This window comes from Dermacentor andersoni, chromosome 8, assembly GCF_023375885.2.
Source record: "Dermacentor andersoni chromosome 8, qqDerAnde1_hic_scaffold, whole genome shotgun sequence".
Taxonomy (NCBI): Eukaryota; Metazoa; Arthropoda; class Arachnida; order Ixodida; family Ixodidae; genus Dermacentor; species Dermacentor andersoni.
This window is the reverse complement of record NC_092821.1, coordinates 101,267,901-101,289,322: the sequence shown is the minus strand read 5'-3', so window position 1 is coordinate 101,289,322 and position 21,422 is coordinate 101,267,901. Positions and strand designations below refer to the sequence as shown.

At 45.7% G+C, this 21,422-nt stretch overlaps 1 protein-coding gene across 2 annotated transcripts in view; it reads right to left on the bottom strand.

The window, feature by feature from the left end:
• The window catches only part of LOC129384356 (uncharacterized), a 121,823-nt gene extending 103,522 nt beyond the window's left edge, over positions 1-18,301 (bottom strand). For both annotated transcript variants that reach the window (XM_055069738.1, XM_055069739.1), the window contains exons 1-3: positions 18,268-18,301; positions 11,437-11,525; positions 98-280 (exon numbers count right to left, since the gene is read on the bottom strand). In XM_055069738.1, the coding sequence (XP_054925713.1) occupies positions 98-280; positions 11,437-11,494 (241 nt within the window). In that variant the 5' untranslated portion in view covers positions 11,495-11,525; positions 18,268-18,301. The remainder of the gene's footprint in view (positions 1-97; positions 281-11,436; positions 11,526-18,267) is intronic.
• Positions 18,302-21,422: the final 3,121 nt, after the last annotated feature.

Genomic DNA, 21,422 nt, shown 5'->3' with positions numbered 1-21,422 from the left:
AGAGCTTGTTATTGTAAGGCTGGCAGAGTTACTGAATTTTTACTAGCTACGTGGCCTAAATACGAAAATTTTCAGTGCAGGCTTGAGAGTGACTTACTGCAATCCTCTACACGCACGCATTGATGGTCGTGTTCGCGTGCGTAACCAGGTCCACACCCACACCTTACATTTTGTTTTTTTGAGCACTTATACTTCTCCTCATGACCTACGCCTCCACAGTATACTTGCGGGATCAGGGCAGCTCCATCGCAGAACACTGAGACTTCATTTTCTGGACATGCTGAAAAATATGTAAAAATGCACCAAACATAATATTCAACTAAAATTAAAATAATCGCGGAATCATTCGACATAGCAAAAAACCTTCGCGTGGTCGCAGCATTCATATAGGGCCGGATTACCAGCGAAACATTTAGCCTGCATATGTGGTCTGCATACGTAGGCTGCATATCTTCTCATATAATATATCCTTTTTTTTTCAATATGGCACCACACTACGCCGACACAAGCGCTGCATCGGTTACCGCTCCTCTCGTGCATCCGCGCCAACCGCTTCTGCAGCCGCGCTGGCACCTCTGAGGCGGGTCAAATTATAACAGAAGTGCCGGTAACGTGCATAGGCGCCGCCGCCATACTCCTTCCCCCTATTATTAGTGGTTAAACAGGATTTCAGACAAATATTAGTGCGTGCGTGCGTGTGTGTGCGTCTGTGTGTGTGCGTGTGTGCGTACGTGTGTGTGTGTGTGTGTGTGTGTGTGTGCATGTGCGTTTGCTTCTGTGCGTTTGCTTCTGTGTGTGTGTGTGTGTGTGTGTGTGTGTGTGTGTGTGTGTGTGTGTGTGTGTGTGTGTGTGTGTGTGTGTGTGTGTGTGTGTGTGTGTGTGTGTGTGTGTGTGTGTGTGTGTGTGTGTGTGTGTGTGTGTGTGTGTGTGTGTGTGTGTGTGTGTGTGTGTGTGTGTGTGTGTGTGTGTGTGTGTGTGTGTGTGTGTGTGTGTGTGTGTGTGTGTGTGTGTGTGTGTGTGTGTGTGTGTGTGTGTGTGTGTGTGTGTGTGTGTGTGTGTGTGTGTGTGTGTGTGTGTGTGTGTGTGTGTGTGTGTGTGTGTGTGTGTGTGTGTGTGTGTGTGTGTGTGTGTGTGTGTGTGTGTGTGTGTGTGTGTGTGTGTGTGTGTGTGTGTGTGTGTGTGTGTGTGTGTGTGTGTGTGTGTGTGTGTGTGTGTGTGTGTGTGTGTGTGTGTGTGTGTGTGTGTGTGTGTGTGTGTGTGTGTGTGTGTGTGTGTGTGTGTGTGTGTGTGTGTGTGTGTGTGTGTGTGTGTGTGTGTGTGTGTGTGTGTGTGTGTGTGTGTGTGTGTGTGTGTGTGTGTGTGTGTGTGTGTGTGTGTGTGTGTGTGTGTGTGTGTGTGTGTGTGTGTGTGTGTGTGTGTGTGTGTGTGTGTGTGTGTGTGTGTGTGTGTGTGTGTGTGTGTGTGTGTGTGTGTGTGTGTGTGTGTGTGTGTGTGTGTGTGTGTGTGTGTGTGTGTGTGTGTGTGTGTGTGTGTGTGTGTGTGTGTGTGTGTGTGTGTGTGTGTGTGTGTGTGTGTGTGTGTGTGTGTGTGTGTGTGTGTGTGTGTGTGTGTGTGTGTGTGTGTGTGTGTGTGTGTGTGTGTGTGTGTGTGTGTGTGTGTGTGTGTGTGTGTGTGTGTGTGTGTGTGTGTGTGTGTGTGTGTGTGTGTGTGTGTGTGTGTGTGTGTGTGTGTGTGTGTGTGTGTGTGTGTGTGTGTGTGTGTGTGTGTGTGTGTGTGTGTGTGTGTGTGTGTGTGTGTGTGTGTGTGCGCGGCACAAGAGTTATCTTAGGCATGAAGGACCTGTTCGAGGCTCAGCAGAAGAACCCCTTTAGTGGAGAAGTGCGCGACGGGTTCCGGGAGCCGGGTTACATGGCCGCCGTGCACATGAAGGCAGGTGGTATTACTTTCGGTGCGGAGCGCTCGGGAACCAGTGGTAATGCTGTGAATGCGCTGGATTCTTAACTGCTGAATTCCGACGGCGTCATGCATAAGTATAATGCGACCGGCGTTTCAGGTGGTGATGGCGCGCGCGTTCAGGAGCACTGCTACGCTACTTTTATAACTCGTGCATCGCTGGGCACGCAAGCGGCCCCAAGGCTTATTCTAGGTTGTGTCACTTCGCTACCTGGCCAGGCATGAAACAGGACGTGATTCGCTATGCCAACTCGTGCCATGTGTACGAAAGCGTGTAGCCCCGAGACAGGCGGCTGCCCGGCCTCATGCAATCTAATGACACCCAGGCTACCTGGCAAATCGGGGCATGTGATGCCATGGGACCATATCTTACTACACCGAGCAGGAACAAGTTCTTGCTGGTGGTTACGGATCACTTCAGTAAATGAGTAGAACTTTTCGCCCTGCGCAAGCTGACGGCACGAGTGATCATGGATAAGTTGATGGAGATTTTCACCAAGTTTAGCTATCTTCAGAGGTTCATAACGGACATTGCGTCTTATTTTACGGCGAACGTGTGTGTTCTCTCATGCGCTGCACTTGGCAATAAGCACAAAACAATGACAACCTAACATGCTCAGTAGGACTCTAATGAACGAGTCAATGGCAACATCAAACACATGCTTGTACTGTTCCCTGAAAGGCATAAGGACTGACATACCCATCTCCTATAGCTCATGATTGCATTGCGGTCGACAGTGAACTGCTTGACTGGGTACGCGCCTTCTACTGTCAAGCTGGCGAGAGAGCTACTGAATCCGATGGATAGGGTATTTTGCGGATCGCGACGGTGTGCCCGTTTCGCCGCCGCACGAGCGCTATACAGGACTCATGTACATGCCAAGATGACGGAAGCTTTACATAAAGCACGCCGTAAACTTCACGCTATTAGAGCACAGCAGAATGGGCTGTATGACCGCTCGCATCGGAGCAATCGCTGTAAAGTGGGCGATTTGGTGCTTCGACGCCAGCACACTCTCAGCGATTCTAGCAAACAGTTCACTGCCTCTCTGTTGCCAAAGTAGAACGAGTCGTATCAAGTGTGAGAGAATGTTTACTTGCTTTACTCAAGAACATGAGAAAGCTGATTGGCAGGCCGGTACACCTGAACACACCTAGTTCACCTGAACTCCAGTTTCAGGATGCTACCTTAACCCATTAGGGACCGGTTTCTTTTTTTCTTACTATCTTGAAATAAATGACATATCTTAACTTACATTTATACTAATAATTAAAATGCAAGAAATTACTATTCTTGCCTGATTAGTTTTTGAAATATAGCCCGTGGCCCTATGGTCACACTGGGCCCTTACGCTACAGCAAAGTACGTGAAGTTAGAAACATTTATTTCAAGCCATGAAACATCACAAAAAACATATGTAGCGAATAGTCGAGCACTTATTTAGTGTGATATGGTTTAAATAATGGAATACACATGCCGACGTCATACTTTGTGCATTGTGTGTGCACCGCGCTGTTGCAATTATCTCATGCACACCTCCACCTCTTGCCATTAGCTATTGGTGCAACAAAGTGGGCCACTTGGTCATACCGTGTACGGACATCACCAGTCTTTGGTATTCTGCGTTGACCAGGTCCTCTAGGCTTATTGTCCCATCGAATCAGGTAGCTTTCTGCAATTTGCCTGCGGAATTCCACCTGCGTGACGTTGAATCCTGTGCTACGACTTAGCGCCCTAGCGTTGCTGATAGATACATCACAAAGTGAAGTGAAAATCCGCCACCGCCACTTTTGCCACGGAGTGCAATCCTATAGGCGCCTGCATTTGCATGCATCTGGTCCATACCTCCTGTAAATCTTGCACTTAGCAACAGTGTTTGGATGGGCCACCTTGATTCGCTTCTCAACATACGAGTACCTCCCCCATCGAGTACGGCGTTGTAAAAAAAATCGAACAACTCAACAGGTGAAAAGTCCCTGTAAGCAGCGAAGTTTGGGTCGGGAAATATGCCAAGGCTTGTCTGGAGATCACCCTTCGTCCACTTAGAAGCAGTGGATAATTTTGCCGGAATGGCCGCATCAACTACAAAACAAGAAACCTCTGATATTCTGTCATCTTGCTCGCCGGGGTCGTCATCGTCCGAGTCACATCCACCAATGCGGCGTCCGTCAGAAAAAACAGTTTCAGCGCCGGCTAATAGCTACCACCTGCTTAGAATGTCAATGAGCCCACCTGAGTCTTCATCGGCCGAGTTTTCATGCGGATAGGTGCTAGCCTCTGGCGGCTCGACATAAATCACTGACACGTCGTCATGTTCCTCTACGACTGCTTCGCTATTTCTTCCAACATCAACCTATTCATACAATAAAATAAGAAATAACCACTGCAAGAACGCCCCAGCAGCCGTGCACGAGATGAGAATGCAGTTAAAGAAATAAAAAGTTAGGTAGCCCAGCGTGACCATATGGCAACACGCAAGATAACGCGCTCGTTCATGGATAAATCAAACATTAATCTTTCACAAATGGTCATCGAAGGTCACATATTCAAAGAGCAATACGGAGGTAAGGATATCAGACTATTGCTTAAACAAGTAGTAAAAAATCACACACTTTCCCCTTGGAGCGATGCATGGCAACGCTACTCGCAGAGCTACATTTATTCCTGCCTTTGCGAGGGGCTCCCACAAAACGACTGACAGCTGCTGCCCTTTGGTATCTATAAAGGAAACTCTAATCTGTCAAACCGCACGTCAAAGGCGATTTTTGTGGTGTTTTGTTAATCTTAATTGAAATACACTGTGCAGACTAACGTGACCATATGGTCAGGCTGGTCTTTAATGGGTTAAAAGCTAGGCGCCGCGTGATGAGCAGTAAGATGAAGATCAGACACTCCCTCTACCGCGATCGGTGAGAAAGAGCGCTCAGAATACAACGATAAGCTCGCAGCCGCGCTACAATTTGCGTAGCAGGCCGATATGATCTTACTGTTAGTTGCGTAGCCAGACTACTTCGAGGAACATTCGTAAACCCGAGTGAGCACGCAGACACGTCGTGCTGGCACTTTGGTAGTTTCTTCCGGAAAAATAAACGACTAGTGAAATCGGAGCGCAGAGTATTGATAACAGTCGGCACTCCAGTCTTCAAGTACCCCCACAGGCTAGGACGAGAATGTGACGAGAATGTTCAACGCGTGAGTAGGTGGTGTGCAAATGGACCGAAGACTAATCACGGCCAGTGCGTTGTTTATTTTGTGCTGTAAATTGTTGATGATGCACAGCTGCCTCAAGGGGAGCGGCATAGAGAGGCACCTTGGAGCTCGTACTAAGATCCCACCTCGGAAGCCAGAGCAGGGCAACAGACTAGCCGCCGTCGAGTTGGCATCAAGTATCCGTGAGCTGAGGGCTACATCACTGCAAGCTCAACGCTCAAGCTGGCGTCTGCAATGCTTGCTGGGTCGCCAATATTGGCGGGAACTCAGGCAAACGGACGCCCTCAAAGTACGTTGAAGGCGCCTGCCGTACCTTGAGAGCCTCAACGTACGAGGGGCTTCTTAAGGAGAGGTGGATGTGGGGATACACGCGCCCATTCAATCCTGCGTATTCAAGGCAGTCGCGTTCGCACGTTAAACAGACGTGTCGAGAGTTGGCGTAGAAACAGGAAATGTGCTCTACGCCCTCTGTCGGTACTCCTTCGCTCTCTCGACGCGTGCTCCCTCCTAACCCCCACCCGAACTTTAGGAAAGGAATCCGACAACACTCGAGGAGGACATTCCCCTCGCAAAGGTAAAAAGGTATAGCACAGCGTCACTGGGGAGTCTCTAGCTCCCCGACCTCGGCCCTGCTGGATAGTTATTTCTGCAGTAACCCATGAGTGACCTCGTTGGCCTGACTATCACATGCCCTCTGCAAGTGTCCCTTATTACTTGTAGCAATAAACATTGTAGCATTAAACGTTGCTTGTAGCAATACACACTGACACCGCTGATTTCGTTATTCGCCCGAATCCAAGGTAGCTGCCATCCACTCACAAATCTTTGGGGTGGAGGTTTGTGAGTGGTGGCTCTTGCTAACACTCCCAGGGTTCTACTAGGAAACATAAATACCCAAGGAAGTGGATGCAGAAAGGGCGCCGCTGTAACTCAGTTGGTAGAGCATCGCACGCGTAATGCGATGGTTGTGGGCTCGCACCGCACCTGCGGCAATTTCCTTTTTCATCCACTTTCATTTATAGTAAAATATCGCTTCTTTATTTCATTTATTAAGCACAAGTAATTTCCTCTATGTTGTCCTTGCTGCCTGTGTTTGTTGGCGTCTTATGATATGACTAACAAAAATCGGGCCCCTTGGTTAACCCCTTTTCTGCTCGTTTGTTACGCAACACTTGGCATTTAAAAATTGTAGCCGATGAGTTAGTAGAGCGGATAACTTAGAACCAACTCTCACAATGACGATAGTTCCGAGACATTTATTGCCGCTCTTTTCGAAGAAATGCATTGGCAGTGAAAGTATCTTTGTTCTTGAATGCATAAAATATCGTTCTGTTAGAAAAGTCAACGAAACCACATTGCATTTTTATTGCGATTTGATGGCGCAAACCTGAAAATAGTGTCATCCAGAGAATTATTATCAAGAGACTTTGGAGAAGCACCTGCTACAATTTGTAATTTGCAAAATGTGCTTTAAGGTATTTAGTGAAAGGAGTATTTAGGTATTTTTTTCTTAAAACCGATTATTCATTTAATTTATCTTACAAGTAATGTCCGCCTGTTTGAGTAGACCAGCTCAAGGACAAGGCTTAGTTATACAAGGCTGTAATCTGATACATCCAATTTTTTTTCGAAATTCCAGTTTTTTATTTATCCATTTATTTAAGACAATGTCACACATTCTCGTAGAGGACAGAACTAAAATCAAACATTGGCCTGACTCGCCTACGCCACCAGTAAATCACCGGCATGGCAAAACGGCAAAAGGGCACTGGTGTGCCTGGCGGTCCCCCGGGACAAACCATACTGCACCGGCAGACGTGCAGCTGAGGAATGCCATTCATGTATCATCGTTATTTCGACGCCAAATAATTGGGGACTAAACATGCCTTACGTCAAGGTAATCAACAGGCGATTATGTATCGAGTCTGTCTGGTAAACGGCCCGGAGCTGATGAACGAACCGAGTTCTGGGACCCCAAACTAAGGGGGTCATCAGTCCTGGACAACCTACTAGGTGCTGCAAATATGTGGCAAAAGGTGCTGCTAAGAGCATAGGCTGACGACTTCATGTGAAAGGTGTCGAGCTGGGTTTCTCATGAAGTTGCATCATCATTGCATCGAGGATGAGTCGAAGCTCGGACACCGGAGGCGGAGTCAGGAGAGGCGGCCCAACCCCAAGGGTGGGGTCTTACAGATTTTGCGACTGTTTCAATCGGCCGAGAAAAAAAACAACAAAGGGGGAAAAGAAATGCTTAAAAAATGAGCTGGAGTGTTTAAAAGGGTGTGTTCGGACTTGCAAAGACTTTAGAATGTAGTGTGCTCTGAGAATCATGGAGACGTACTTGTAAATGCTCGACACATAAGTATGTAAATAAAACCCTGTTTTTTTACATCGCTTTGAATCTTTGTTTCATCCGGCACCTGGCACAGCCCCAGCCATGGTACCTTCGTAGCCGCTCGGACTCCCGACTTCGCAACAGCATCCAGCTGACCAAACATAAAACTATAAACACATAAAACATATGAAAGCTTCCCCGTAAACAACCTGTTTCGCCCAAGCAATATAACTATTAGAATAGCGTCCTACAGAATGTGCATAAAAGTGTCTTTAGCAATATGGTATATCGTTATATTGCTTGAACACTAACCACGTTGACGTCGACAGCCATTGAGAAGATGGTTTCAGCTGTAATTTCTTATATTCCTCGTATGTGCTTACGGCGCTTCTCGGTGAGCTATTTTCGTCATTTTTTTACTTCAATAACTTTTCTATGTATATATAACACTCTTTATAAGCTACACTACATGAGTTCCTATGTTTGCTTTCTGCATTGGTGCTTACCACACTTAGATGTTCCTTAGAGAATGGGATAAGCTTCTACTCTTAAGTATTTCAGGACCAACTGTCGGCATTCTTTTTCGTGAGTAATCGTTGAAGTTACCATAATTGTAATTTTACCAGTGGGCTGAGAATTTTTTCTTATCTTTGCTTTCGGAGAAAGTTATAGTAGCACCATCATATTTTACTGTATTTACAAGTGCTTGTGCAACATTTTTAGCCACTATTAGGCAGTAAATTTTGCGTGAAACGGCAACTATTCCCTCGACAGCATTAACTTCTATTCTGCGCAATATGATATAAAAAATCGATTCTTTGCATTTTAACTTGCTCAGACTGTGGGACAACTGTTGAAAAAGTTGCTTTTCAGGACTGTTTTATATGGGAAAAGTTTCGTTACAACCGGACTACAATAAAGAGAACCAGTCATTAGGGCCTGTTTTTCGGCATTTCGTGTAGGTCTATGAAAGATGTGAAGTCGACGCGTGGGAGTGTCGTGTAGTTCCTGCAGGTATTAGTGGGCTGAGAAAATTTAGGAAGAATTTAGGACCTTGTTCTTATCACTGCTGTAAAAAGAAAACATCCATTGTGAGTTCTTTATATGTTTCAAGTACACTCGACTCCAATGTGCATTGCAATATTTCTTTCTATAACTTAACGTTCGTGCCACAATTTTCACACCCAACGTTCCACGACAACAGAACTTGAAAGCTAAATGTTACGTAGCGTGTAGTCATTCTTAGTAAAGGCCATTACTTCGCTGTCCATGAACGCTGCTGACTACACAGCACTGAAGGCTGGCAGGCTGTGGAAGCTGCGCGTCATTTCGGGCCCCATTGCCAGTACACGCAACCATGACGACTCAAGGCATACCGATTGCCCCAGGAGCACGCTTTAGAAATTCTTATTTGATGTGGTTATTTCATCAGGCTTCAAGTTGTAGGTTAGGGACCAGAATTTACCGTGAGATAACGGAAATTGCGCAATTATTCATACAAAATCTTGTTACAGAGTTGCGAAGGGCGAGCGACTACATAAAGAACAACAATGATTTAGAGCATTGTGTTTTTGGCGGACCTTCTCGTGTCGCTCTTCAAAGTTCGATACTAGATAGGAAAGCTAAGCAAGAAACAAATCTCACTGTATCACAAAAAGACACGCCATACAAACCCACGTGTAAGGAAAGTGCTGCAGTAAAGTAAGGCACACTCAGACATTCAATTTGGACCCACCGTCGTTGCTCAGTGGCTATGGTGTTGGGCATCTGAGCACGAGGTCACGGGATCGAATACCGGTGATAGCAGCCGCATTTCGATGGGGGCGAAATGCGAAAACACCCGTGTACTTAGATTTAGGTGCACGTTAAAGAACCCCAGGTGGCCGAAATTTCCGGAGTCCTCCACAAAGCGTGCCTAATAATCATAAAGTGGTTTTGGCACGTAAAGCCCTATAATTTTTGTACGTTCAGTTTGGCTTATAATTTTGTTTGTTGGTGTTGCATGAGTGTTTCTAATCGCGCTATACATTTAGGAGCTGGGCGCCGCAGTTTTCAATAATTTTATCTACCCTTACCTACATGATGCGGAGACGTAAAAGGGTTTCGTTGTCGGCCCTCTCATCGTTTTCATAAAATATTTCTTGGCGAAAAAGTCTTGATTACGCAACTAATTCCCTGGTCTTTGTTCAGGAATACGCGGTGTTTCATATCGCGCAAACACAAAATGTATTTTGGTTTCAAAGTGCATCCTACCATGACGTCTTTCCTTAACGTTGTTATTAACTTTCGAATAAATTATGAATAAAACAAATGTAAGATAAGCTACAAGGCCACCATCAGTGCTCTTCCTTCATATAATGGTGTATAGGCAATTATTCGTTATGCCTTTCTGCAACTTGTTTGGCTATTTTGGTTGTTTCAGAAAAAAATAACAATTGATTCGCAACTAACCCTTCGCTTGCCTTAACCAAGCTCCCACCTAACTCTTCGCCGGTTGCGGAGGTTTCTCGGGTTTAAGGCGGAGACGCATATACTGACCGTACCTAAGGAAAGAGATCTTGACCTTTCATAGAAAAGATCCACAGAGAGATTGTCAGTTCCATTTGAAGTTTACTTGCTTTGCAAACTATTGCTTTAGGAAACACAGTATCTTGCTGCAGTCGTCTTTCTTTTCATTTAGTTATAGAATTCTGTACTTCAGGAGCACCCGTCGCTTCAAGTTATTTTCATTATTAATGTCATAGTGCGGCATTATTCTATTCGGCGAAGCACCGATCAAGGGGCGCCATAAGTGGCGGAAATATGGTCCGGCCAGCACGACGGTTATTGCTGGTCACCAAGGCAAGCGACCGAAAGAAGTTAAGGAAGCTTTGGAGATTATTGTCTTTTTCTCGTCGGCGAGGCCGTAATACCCCGAAAGCTTTTTGTAGGAATCCCTGTTTATTATCTGCCCCGCGCGTGCATTGAGAACCTTACTATGAAGGCAGGGTTGCGAGTACTCCAAAATAGGTGGAAGCAGGGGGGAATCACCCACTTACTCGCCCCTAATTAAAAGGGGCACGGCCAAGACCTTACGAGGAGCCGGGATACAAGTGGGTGAAGTTGATTGGATCGTCACCAATATCTGCCGGTCTCCAACAGAGAGAACTAGGGAAAAGAGAAGTTACATTATCGTTGGTTCCAGACCGAGCTAGGCAGCCTAGAAGCTGAGCCTTCAATTTGCTGAGAAGCATCAAGAAGCTATTGCCGTCCAGTATCGCCTGAGTGCCTGGCCACGTCTGAATTGCGAGTTACTCGTTGACGTTAGAGACCACAAGCCAACGTGTTCAATGAATCTCACGGTAGTTCCCTCATGTTAGCTAATCCTGCTCGAGGGAAGACGTGAGACCTAGATTTCTGTGAAAACCCAGCCCAGCAATCGCATCCACCGCAATGAGATTGGCTTGCCAGCATTCTTCGTGACAGCTCTGCCGTCGACACCACGCTTTATGCACTTGATGCTGCGGCCCGGTCATGCGTATGCCATCATCTATTTTCTTTTGAACTGTGTTGAGTGGACGATCGTTAGGTGTGTTTTGCATAGTGCTAATTTCCATATTTGCTGTTAACTGTTCGTTGTATTTCTTTTGTCTTCATTATTGTTCTGGATTAAGTGCATGTGTGTTAGTGTTGTGGTTGTTGTGTTTCGTTTAAATTGTGTGTCGTTGTCAGTGTAGAAATGTATTTTTTCTATCTCATTCTCTCGACTCTGACTCCTTCGCCGGGTTCGCTTGAGTACACAGCGACCAACCGGCTTGTATACCCCTGCGACGACGTCGCGCCGACGGCGAACGGGTGAAAAGCCGTGAAATTCAATCTCCAACATTACAACACTGCGCAATTGCCACATGCTTCACGGTGTCTCTACGGCTCTTCCACAAAAGAAAATGTTACTTACATAGATAGACAAATGAAATATTGCACGTGAACAAAAATATTGCTATGACCAGGTTCATGGTGAACGTCCGCTTGGCTCGCTACCGTTCTCTGAAAAGAAAGGACAGAACTATTGAAGGTTTGCCACAGGGCCCTTCCTGGAGAATTGTTCCAAAGCTTTGTTCTATGCGCATTTCGTTTATAAAAGCAACCTCTACATCGAGTCACATAAACTGCAACAATCAAAGTAAAGAAGGAGGCTCACTATCTCCTGATACACACTCGAAAATCCTTGATACTACGAGCACTTTGCCGAGGCTTCTCACCACCTCTCTAGATTTACCGCCGAAAGGTCCCATTTGCCGTCGGTTATCCATGACCATCGGTTATCTTCCCTCCTCATTACATGTTCTGCCCATTCCCACTTCTTTTTCTTGATTTACACTAAGATGTCATTACCTCGCGTTTGTTCCCTCACCCAACCTACTCTTTTCTTATCCCTTAGCGTCACACCCATCATTCTTCTTTCCATAGCCCGTTGCGTCGTCCTCAATTTAGGTAGAACCCTTTTCTTAAGCCTCCGGGTTTCTGCCCCGTACGTGAGTACTGGTAAGACACACCTGATAGTCAAATTTTTTTGAGGGATAATGGCAAGCTTATGTCAATGATCTGATAATGCCTGCCTAACGCACCCCAGCCCATTCTTATTCTTCTGATTATTTCAGTCTCATTATCCGGATACGCGGTCACTACCTGTCCTAAGTAGATGTATTCCCTTACCACTTCCAGTGTCTGGCTACCTACTGTAAACTGCTGCTCTATTCCGAGACTCTCAAACATTACTTTAGTTTTCTGCAGATTAATTTTAAACACACCCTTCTGCTTTGCCTCTCCAGGTAAGTGAGCATGCATTGCAATTGGTCCCTTGAGTTACTAAGCGGGGCAATATCATCAGCAAATCACAAGTTATAAAGGTATTCTCCATTAACTCTTATCCCCAATTCTTCCCAATCCAGGTCTCTGAATACCTCCTGTAAACACGCTGTTAATAGCATTGGAGTAGTCGTATCTCCATGCCTGACGCCCTTTCTTTATTGGGATTTTCTTGCTTTCCTTATGCAGGACTATGGTGGCTGTCGAGCCACTATAGATATTTTTCAGTATATTTACATGGAGCCAAATATGGCAGCGAAGACAGGTTTGCAGACAGGTCAGCGCCGCATCAACCTACGCTAAACACGCGAACGAGGCGAAGGAAACGACGATAACCTTGGCTTTTCAAGCCGCAAAACGCCCGGCGATCATTTTCTCCGACTCGCGCACGGCGGTCAGGGCTTTCTCGTCCGCTCTAGTTTGTAAACACGCAGCCGACATCGTCAACAGATCGTTTCGTATTATTACGCCTGAAGACATTTGTGCTCATACTAAAGCGTGGTTCCCGGCGCACGTGAACGATGTCAGTAACCAAGCGGGTTGCAACATTAACAAGAGGGCCAAGTGCCTGGCGTGTGAAATAACGAACCGCGCCCGAGATAACGCTCCGGCTCTCCCGCAGGATTGCCCCTTCAAAGATAATCTTACGACCTCTCACGAAATTACGTCACACTACAGACACAGCAGGAGGAAATTCCCTTCCCCCCCCAGCCCGAAACGGAAGAGGGCTTAGGCTGTTACTTTCAGGCTTTTGCAGACGATATCCTACCTCACCCCCGAGAGCGCTTAGTTGGATAGACCCAAACTTCCCGCAATCGTGCTCCAAAAGCGGTCACGCGTGCTGCTCCTTCGACCACATGCTCTGGCTGTGCCCGTACAACGCGGGCTCTGACTTTTTTAACAAGTCCAAGTGGGACGCCTTGCTGAAGAGCTGGGATTTCACAAACCAACTACAGGCCGTCCAGAGGGCCCGCGACGTCGCGGAGAGTCACCACCTCCCTGTCCCGTCTAGGCGGAGCCACCACTACATTGGTGGTGATCGGGGAGCCTTCGGTTCCCCCCAATCGAGTTCCTCAGGACACTCTAATAAAGTTCTTGTCACTGTCACTGAGAGTGGGACTAGTTAGCTTGATTTCATAATGTGAGCAAACAACGCAAACAAAGACGAAGATGAACAATTCCTCTTTATGTGTGTGTTATTGCGTTGTCTCCCCACATTATAGAGCAGGGGACTGCCCGCACGACCGGTGCTACTTGCCCCGCTGACCAGGCCCGGTTGCTTAACAGCATACCAGCGCGCGGTCAGTTATTCTACATACTTTCAGCAGTAAAAATTACTGTGTAATTTTAAGAAGAAAGCGTTAGATCTCTATGTTTGAAGGTCGCCTTATGAGGTACTGAAAAACGGAGCATGCCGGGAGAGGAAAACAACAGTGCAGGAGAAGGGTTTGGAGAAAGAGCAATGGAGCGCAATCGAACAGTTGGGGGAAATGTCAGCGGCGGCGCAACACCACCTAGACAAGAGAAGGCCTGAGCGCTCGGCGAGTGACGTCATGTAGAAGAGGCCGGCGGCGTGCTCGGAGCTACGGGTTGCATGAAGGGATCGCACCTTTATGCGCAACGTTAACCAGAGCCCAGGTATTGTTTTTTATTCGTAGTTGAGCAAATGGCCCGCAGAGAACAGAGGGCGTTGCAAGAATATTTCATTTTTGCATATCTATTTACGCGCTGCATTATAAAAAGCCCGTCCATAAAAAAATTAGATGGTCCAGCCTGAGGATTGACAACGAATTTCGGGTGAATGATGACAGGGAGCATGGCTTATATCTTAAAGTCACAGTGCTGCCTTCTTCAGAGTAGCTTCGTTGCCTTGGTTTATCGTCGGCGGCAAAGAGTCTGTCGTTCATGTAACCGCAAAAGTTCTTCAACAAAATGTTATCACTGCACCATGACACATATCTCATGACAACTTCACTGGTTTTACCTTTTTCACATTCGGGACACATCTATTTATTCCAGTCAAGATTGGGCTCTAAACTAAGAATTTGCTTTCGAGGCATTATTACATACAGTACCGCACTCCATATATTTACAATACCTCACATGAGTTTAGCAATGGAGATAAGAAACATTCGCGCAACTATTTACAAAGAAACAGCTGCCTTATTCCGCAGAATTCCAGCTTTTCTTTTCTTCGCCTTATCATTGGCACCCAATATTCTGTCATAGATCTTGCTGAAACATGAACGCATGATATGTTGGTCCCCATTTGTAATTCCTCCAGCAATTGGGCACGCAGCAATTATCAGGCATATCCTGGCATCAACGTAATCCACATCCCGCGGCAATGAAGACTTGCCGGACACACAACCGCAGTCGCAGCACAAGCGCAGGTACTACATACATGGCTGACGCCCAGAGAAAAGTGCGCTTGGAAGCATGTCGCAGCATGCCAGGACATTTCTAACCCCGAAGTTATCCAAGAAGCGGCAGGGTTTCCGGAACTAATCAAATTGTTATCGCCGTCCTCGCTCACTCAGTCTTCCGCGTCTCCTTTTGAGCACAGGTACGCCGCTCCTAGCTTCGCGGCACGCTGCACGGAACTTCTTCTTCGCTGCACGGAACTCCTCCCCTTGAGCTACGCCACGCCTCTTTTGCGTGGCGTAGCTCAAGGGGAGGAGAAGGAAAATGTCATTGGGGGCTCGGGAAATCGCCCAGAGAAATCGCAACAGCGGCGCTGGGGAGGAGGAGGGAAATGTCAAAGGCAGCGCTCGTAGAACGTTTTGGAAATGGCGGCAGCACGCTCGCAGCGCGCTCGCCTGCCTTGTGTACGTAGCCGCATTGGTTCAGCGCTTCATTCCACATCTCTATGAGTGACGACGCACCAGGCTCTAGTCACGGGCGTGCAAAATCGACAAAATACGCTACGGCGGAAGAGTCTAAAGCAGCTCTAAATGCCACTCATCGTAACAGCCGTCGTTCTGGGAAGGCAGAATTTGTGGAAAGAGTGGCCGCTGCCGCACGTGTTAGACAAGCCGCAAAGTTCAGCAGAACATCAAGAGAACGAGCAACTAGGCTTTCGCCTTTACATTCTGGGAAAGTTGTAAGGATCCCCCACACTATTTTTGTAGAAGTGATGCACGTCTAGATACATAATTTATCCGCGGCGACAGGATTGAGTTGATTTTGTAAGGGTTTAAATGTTTTCTGTAAAAAACACTATATGTTGAACTAACGAATGAGAGTGGCATATCTATCATGTTCAACTTGCTTAACGGGGTATTTCAAGATACAAGATAAGATATAGATTTGTACGCTTTGGCATCCAAAGTTATGCACAGCTTCATGAAGACGGCAGTAGAACCGCAAGCATGGACGTCTGTTCCAGATACATGAAATGGCTTCAAAGCCGTGAACCCTAGGAAATATATTTCAAAATAAGCGGTTTGTGTTTGTACGCCCTTCTAGGTACTCGGCATAGCGGCATGTTAAGTGCAACTTCCAACATCGTAATGCAATATTGCATTACAATCTTCAAAAAGTTGCCACTTTGTGGTAAAATTTATTTCACTTTGTTATGTTCTTGTCAATGGTCACTGCGAATGTTTATAGCAAGTGGGCTGCCATACTCTATGGCATTGAAACCAGAAAGCGTATGCGATTGTGTGTTCTTGAATTTGTCGCAGACTTTCGATCACCCACACCAAACGTAAAACTGGGAGGCATGAATCGATCATAATTTTAGAGTGCTTTATCATCCACGAGTATGCACATTTCGAAATTCATTTACATCGTTGGCTCCACACTGCTCATGTACCATTATGCACTTCCACACTTCAAGCTGCAAGAAGAACCGTTCTTGTTTATCTGGAGCTCATACACTGCACCTTGTTCTTGTTATAGGGAACACTTTCTTTTGAAAGTTATATATAGGCCCCAACCTGCCATCACATGTGTTACAAAATATAGTGGCAGTTCAGTTAACAGTTTCCAGAAAGCGTACGTGCCGCTAACAGTTGCAGGCGACCTTAACTTCAATGAGGAGGCATTTACTTATTGCCAATACGTCAAGACGTTTCTGTTAAAAGTGGCGCTAGTCTTGAGGTTTCTGCTACGCAGACATGACTACAGAGTACCTGGGCTTCAATTTCCCGATTCGAACATATGCCCCACAGTAAGCAATTAAGCCTCTAATGAGTATAATTGAGGTATTTAGCGTATTTACCTTAAAAAAATTTTATTCCACCTTTTATTCTCCTAGTCACGCAGATTTAACTACAGAAACCGCATGGGTCTAGTCATAGCTCGCTTTAAATTTCCTATTTTTTGTGTAAATTGGGAGGGGAGTAACTACTGTCTAATATTGCCATAGCGTAGAACGCAAGTAATAAGGCATTATACCTACTTATTTACAGCGTTTTACCTTTCCTAACCAATCAAATAATTTCAAACTCAATAGGATACATTATACGGGACGTTATAGAGTGAAATCGTAAGCCAATCAGCATATTACTAAACATGCTGTGCAGCGAATTTCATCTCAGAGCTTTAAAAAGGGTGACATACTTCTTAATATTCCCATTTTCACAATTGCAGTATCGTTGAAACAACGTACGTTGGAATGTGTGGCCGAATCGCCCCTACAATTATTTACTAACGGCACAGGACAACTTCTTCATGGAAATAGCAGGGTTTATTGTACTTGCGGTTTTCCATTCAATACCTGATGTTATAAAATTATTTAGAAGAAGCTCATTCCTAATTTATAATACATAGCAAAGCGCAGCGCTTCGGCGAATTATGCTTTTCTCCATTTCGGATACTACTGGAGAGAATATTACGAAAGCGCGCACTTGTGAGTTTTGTTATGCATTCAGTATCTACGTCGAGAAGCTTGAAATACAAGCATGAACTGCCCAATATAATGTATGGTTTTTGCAATGAGTGAGTTTAATTTTTCAATTGCATAAGGAAACTGAAGTCCATAAGAAAATGTCAATTACAGAAGAACTGATCTGTAAGAACCCTATTTGTGCTGATGATAATTGCGCCAGTTATATACCCGAGGCCTTTCTGATTCTAGATACATGAAAAATTCTTATTTTCTATTGAGTAACGTAATTTTATTGTTTCCGACGGTCGTAAAACAAACGCGCAGCAAATATCCTTATCGTAAAATCATGACTGGCTGGCATGATTAGTACCGGCACACGGCATTATTAGCTACCTCGATGCTGTGCCTAATGACTCTTTCCTAGAAGGAAAGCATGTGCCAAGACGCATTGCTCACGAAGCCTAAAAGCAGATAAACTTTAGATGAGCAGGTGTGTATAATTGAGGTATTTAGCGTATTTACCTTTAAAAAAAATTTATTCCTGCTTATATTCTCCTAATTACGCAGATTTACCTACAGAAACCGCATGGATGTAGTCATAGTTCGCTTTGAAAAACTGTTTTTCACAATAAAGACATCTGGTATTTGACCATAATTTCGTATTTTCTCGTGTAAATAGGGACGGGTGTTATTACTGTCTAATATTGCCATAGCGTACGACGCAAGTAGTAAGGCATTATAACTAATTGTTTACAGCGTTTTATCTTTCCTAACCAATCAAATAATTACAAAATCAATAGGATGCAATATACGGGATGTTATAGAGTGAAATTGTAAGCCAATCAGGATATTACTAAACATGCTGTGCAGCCTAGGCAAGGCATATCTACAAAAATCGGATACTAGCAGCAATTAGCACGAGTGGTACTTCGATTGAATTCTTCCCTCAAAATATTTCTTTAACTACGGGGAGCGGACGATAAAGCGATAGAGATAATTGCTTCTCTTTCGCGGCTTTTGTTGGGTTTCATTCCCCATTTCGACACGCCTTCCCATACTAGAGAACAGACAGCAAGATACACTCACATTTGCTGATGTTGGCCGCCAGAGCAGTTCACAAAGACGCATAAAGGTAGCTACCCAGCAGCTAATATACATTTGGCATCAGTAAAATAAAATATCAAGCTTGACATTTTTGTCAGCCGTCTCATATTGGATTGTGGACTTGATACGACCTCTTATAACAATAACGAAAATGTGCGAGAATCAGCTGAGTCAGGCTCACTCAAAAATATACCGCTTGACATTTTTTACTGGCAGTGTCACTGCAATTAAACCCAGATAGACGTACTTTAGGAGAACATATTGAAGACAATGCCTCTCATCTACATGACGTGCTTTGATAATTAAATGAAAGCTCAGCTTGTCATCCACCTTCACAGAGTAAAATGGCTCTGAGTTTTTTTCATGACCATTTAAAGATGTCTTGGTTGCTGACAATTTATAACGAGCTATTTATCCACCTGGTGTCACTCATCATGTTAATTACCATAAAAGAGGAGTAATTAAGGGAAAATGAGACAACCATCCACTCGTATTAATTGCTACAAAGGAAACCCATGCAGGTTCCTCGAAAGGAAAGCGTCGCAGTTGAAGAAAGATTTGTCCTGATCCGAGGCTCGAAACCGGGACCACCGCTTTTCCGGGGCAGCCGCTCCACCATCTGAGCTAACCAGGCGGCTAGCAGATCGCAGGGCGAAGTCGAATTTGTCAACAACTCGAAGCAAAGGCAACAGTTTGACGTAATAGTTCTGCGGAAACTCGCAAGGTGGAGAGAAGGAATTAATAAAGAGAAAATGAGAAATCCACCGGTTCGTAGCAATTGTTACAAAGGAAACCCATGCGGGTTCCTCGATAGAAAAGCCTCACAGTTGAAGGAAAATTCGTCCTGGTCCGGGAGTTTTCATTCGAGGAACCCGCATTGGTTTCCTTCGTAGCAATTGCTACGATTCGGTGATTGTCTCACTTTCCCCTAATTAACTGACACCTTGATAACCAGGAGAGTACGTCTCGATTTAGAATATTGATTACAATTACCTAATTAAATGTCAGTAATGAAAAATATATTGGCAGCTACAGCGGAGGAATTAGACGTAGAAATATGGAAATTACGTCATTTTCAAAAAAAAAAAAAAAAGACACGGCAAGAACTACCGTTAGAATACGGAAAGTGCTCCCGGTTAGAAGTTTTATGAAGGTTTCACCCAAAATAATACAGTGGCTGCACTGTTATGTACGAAACGGGCAGATTTCGGCATCTTTTTGTCATATTTTTGTCACCAAAACTATACACACTGTCTGAATGAGAGCTTGTACTCGCAGAGCTTCATGTAACAATATTTATCTGTATACGCGAAGTGTACGCATTAGGAAGAGACGCACAAATTGTAAGAGATATAGCCTTCTATCAAAAGTTACAAGATCAGATTGTATATTTAAATATATGTTTTCACGCCCTATGGGGCTCTTGCATTGCCCAGGGGGCGCTGCGAAAAAGGTGCTAAAAAGCGCCCTCTGTCCTAAAATGGGTCGTCCAAAGCTCGGTCGTCTGCTTCGGAAAGCACGTTTACAATATGGACCCGCCACTTTCGGTTGTGTTGTATCACGGCCTGCAGCGAATATCGGGCGCCGAAGATTTTTTCAGGAGTGGCACGCTGCGTAAAGGCAAGAAATTATGCAGTGCCGAATACGTGTATGCCGTTCAAAAATTAAGCGGCGAAGTTTTAGCGCGGTGTCAATCGCAAGTGAAGCGAGTCGCGTACGAAGTGGAACTTCAGGTAAGGTTTGCACGCTGCTAGATTCAGGCGCACAAACGCGATGAAATGCTTGCTATAAATTAATCCACAGCAGCGATAAGCAGACATCATGTGTACGGAACTGCTCGAGCACACGACGGTACGCGCCGCGACGGCAGGGGTCTTTCGACATGCCGCGAAACGGCGGGTCACCTGCAATCTTTGTTGACTGCATGCCGCTAAAGAAGTAGTTAGGCCTGCGTTGTAGTAGCGGCCATCTGTCCCTTTTAGTAACTGGTAATAACTGATGTAATGCATATGAGCTCGCACGTACTTGCGAATCGTGCAGCGCGAGCTCGTGCGCTGCTCGCTTGATGTAGCTTTTAATGACAACGCTCGAAAATCGATCCGCTGTAATCAATACTATCTTACTACGCTGCCTCAGCATGCTGGCTTGAGGTCAAGTATGAGCACGTTTAACTCTCTAACCTGTGCTGCTCGTAGTGGGGTAGTGAATTATCACTGAATCAACCCCGCCATTTGTGGTCATTTGCACACACCTGGGCACTTCACCACTTCGCACCGGTCGAATTGGTAATTGTCGCTGTGGCCGGGTTTCGAATCGTGAATCACCAGCCATGCCTGCTGCTACGGTCTGCCGTCGGGACTGTAGGTGCAAAAGACCGAATTTTAGAACGCAGATCTACAATCAAGCAAGCTTCAAGACAGGTGAAGCAGTCAGCATGGCGCAAAGTTGCGAAGTTTCGCTTACCCAGCGCGACGAACTGCAGTTATACAGCGTGCCCGACGCTCCGCTTCGTGAGGCCTTGAAGGGAAACGATAGAATCGGATGCTGGTATTCAGGCCTTCTTGTTCATGGGAGACCACGACGCAGCAGTATCGACGTTGACGCTTTTTCGATGCTGAGCTAGGTCCCTCCGGATCGGCGTTGCCGATTCCTTCTGCTTCCAGCATTACGTCCCACGGCACACGGAGAGTCCGTTTTCGTTAAACTATAGGCTGCGACCAGCTCGCAGCGTAGTCGCCGTGGTCTGTGAGAAGTGACGAGCCTTTTCGCACTCGCAACAGGGCAGAAAAAAGTGCGAATCGACGCAAAACTTGGCCTAGAAACGTGCTTCGCCACAGCCAGGGCTCAATACGACACAAGCTGGTACGACCCAGATGCCGTTTCCTGCGCCGCCACCAGGCGCCGCTACTATACCTCAAACTCCAGCGCAAGACGCCCATATTCCGGTAGCATTTGGGCGCACGTACGAGTCTTGTAACAATGATCATACGCGGAAATTCATGCGTGTGTTTGCAATTACTTTACATTAATTGGTGTTAGCGCTTTGCAGAGAGCAATACTGCATAAGGGGGGTACCCCAGCTAGCTTTAGCAAGAGGTTAAACATATGCAAATTTGCCCTCGATGCTTTTTAACAAT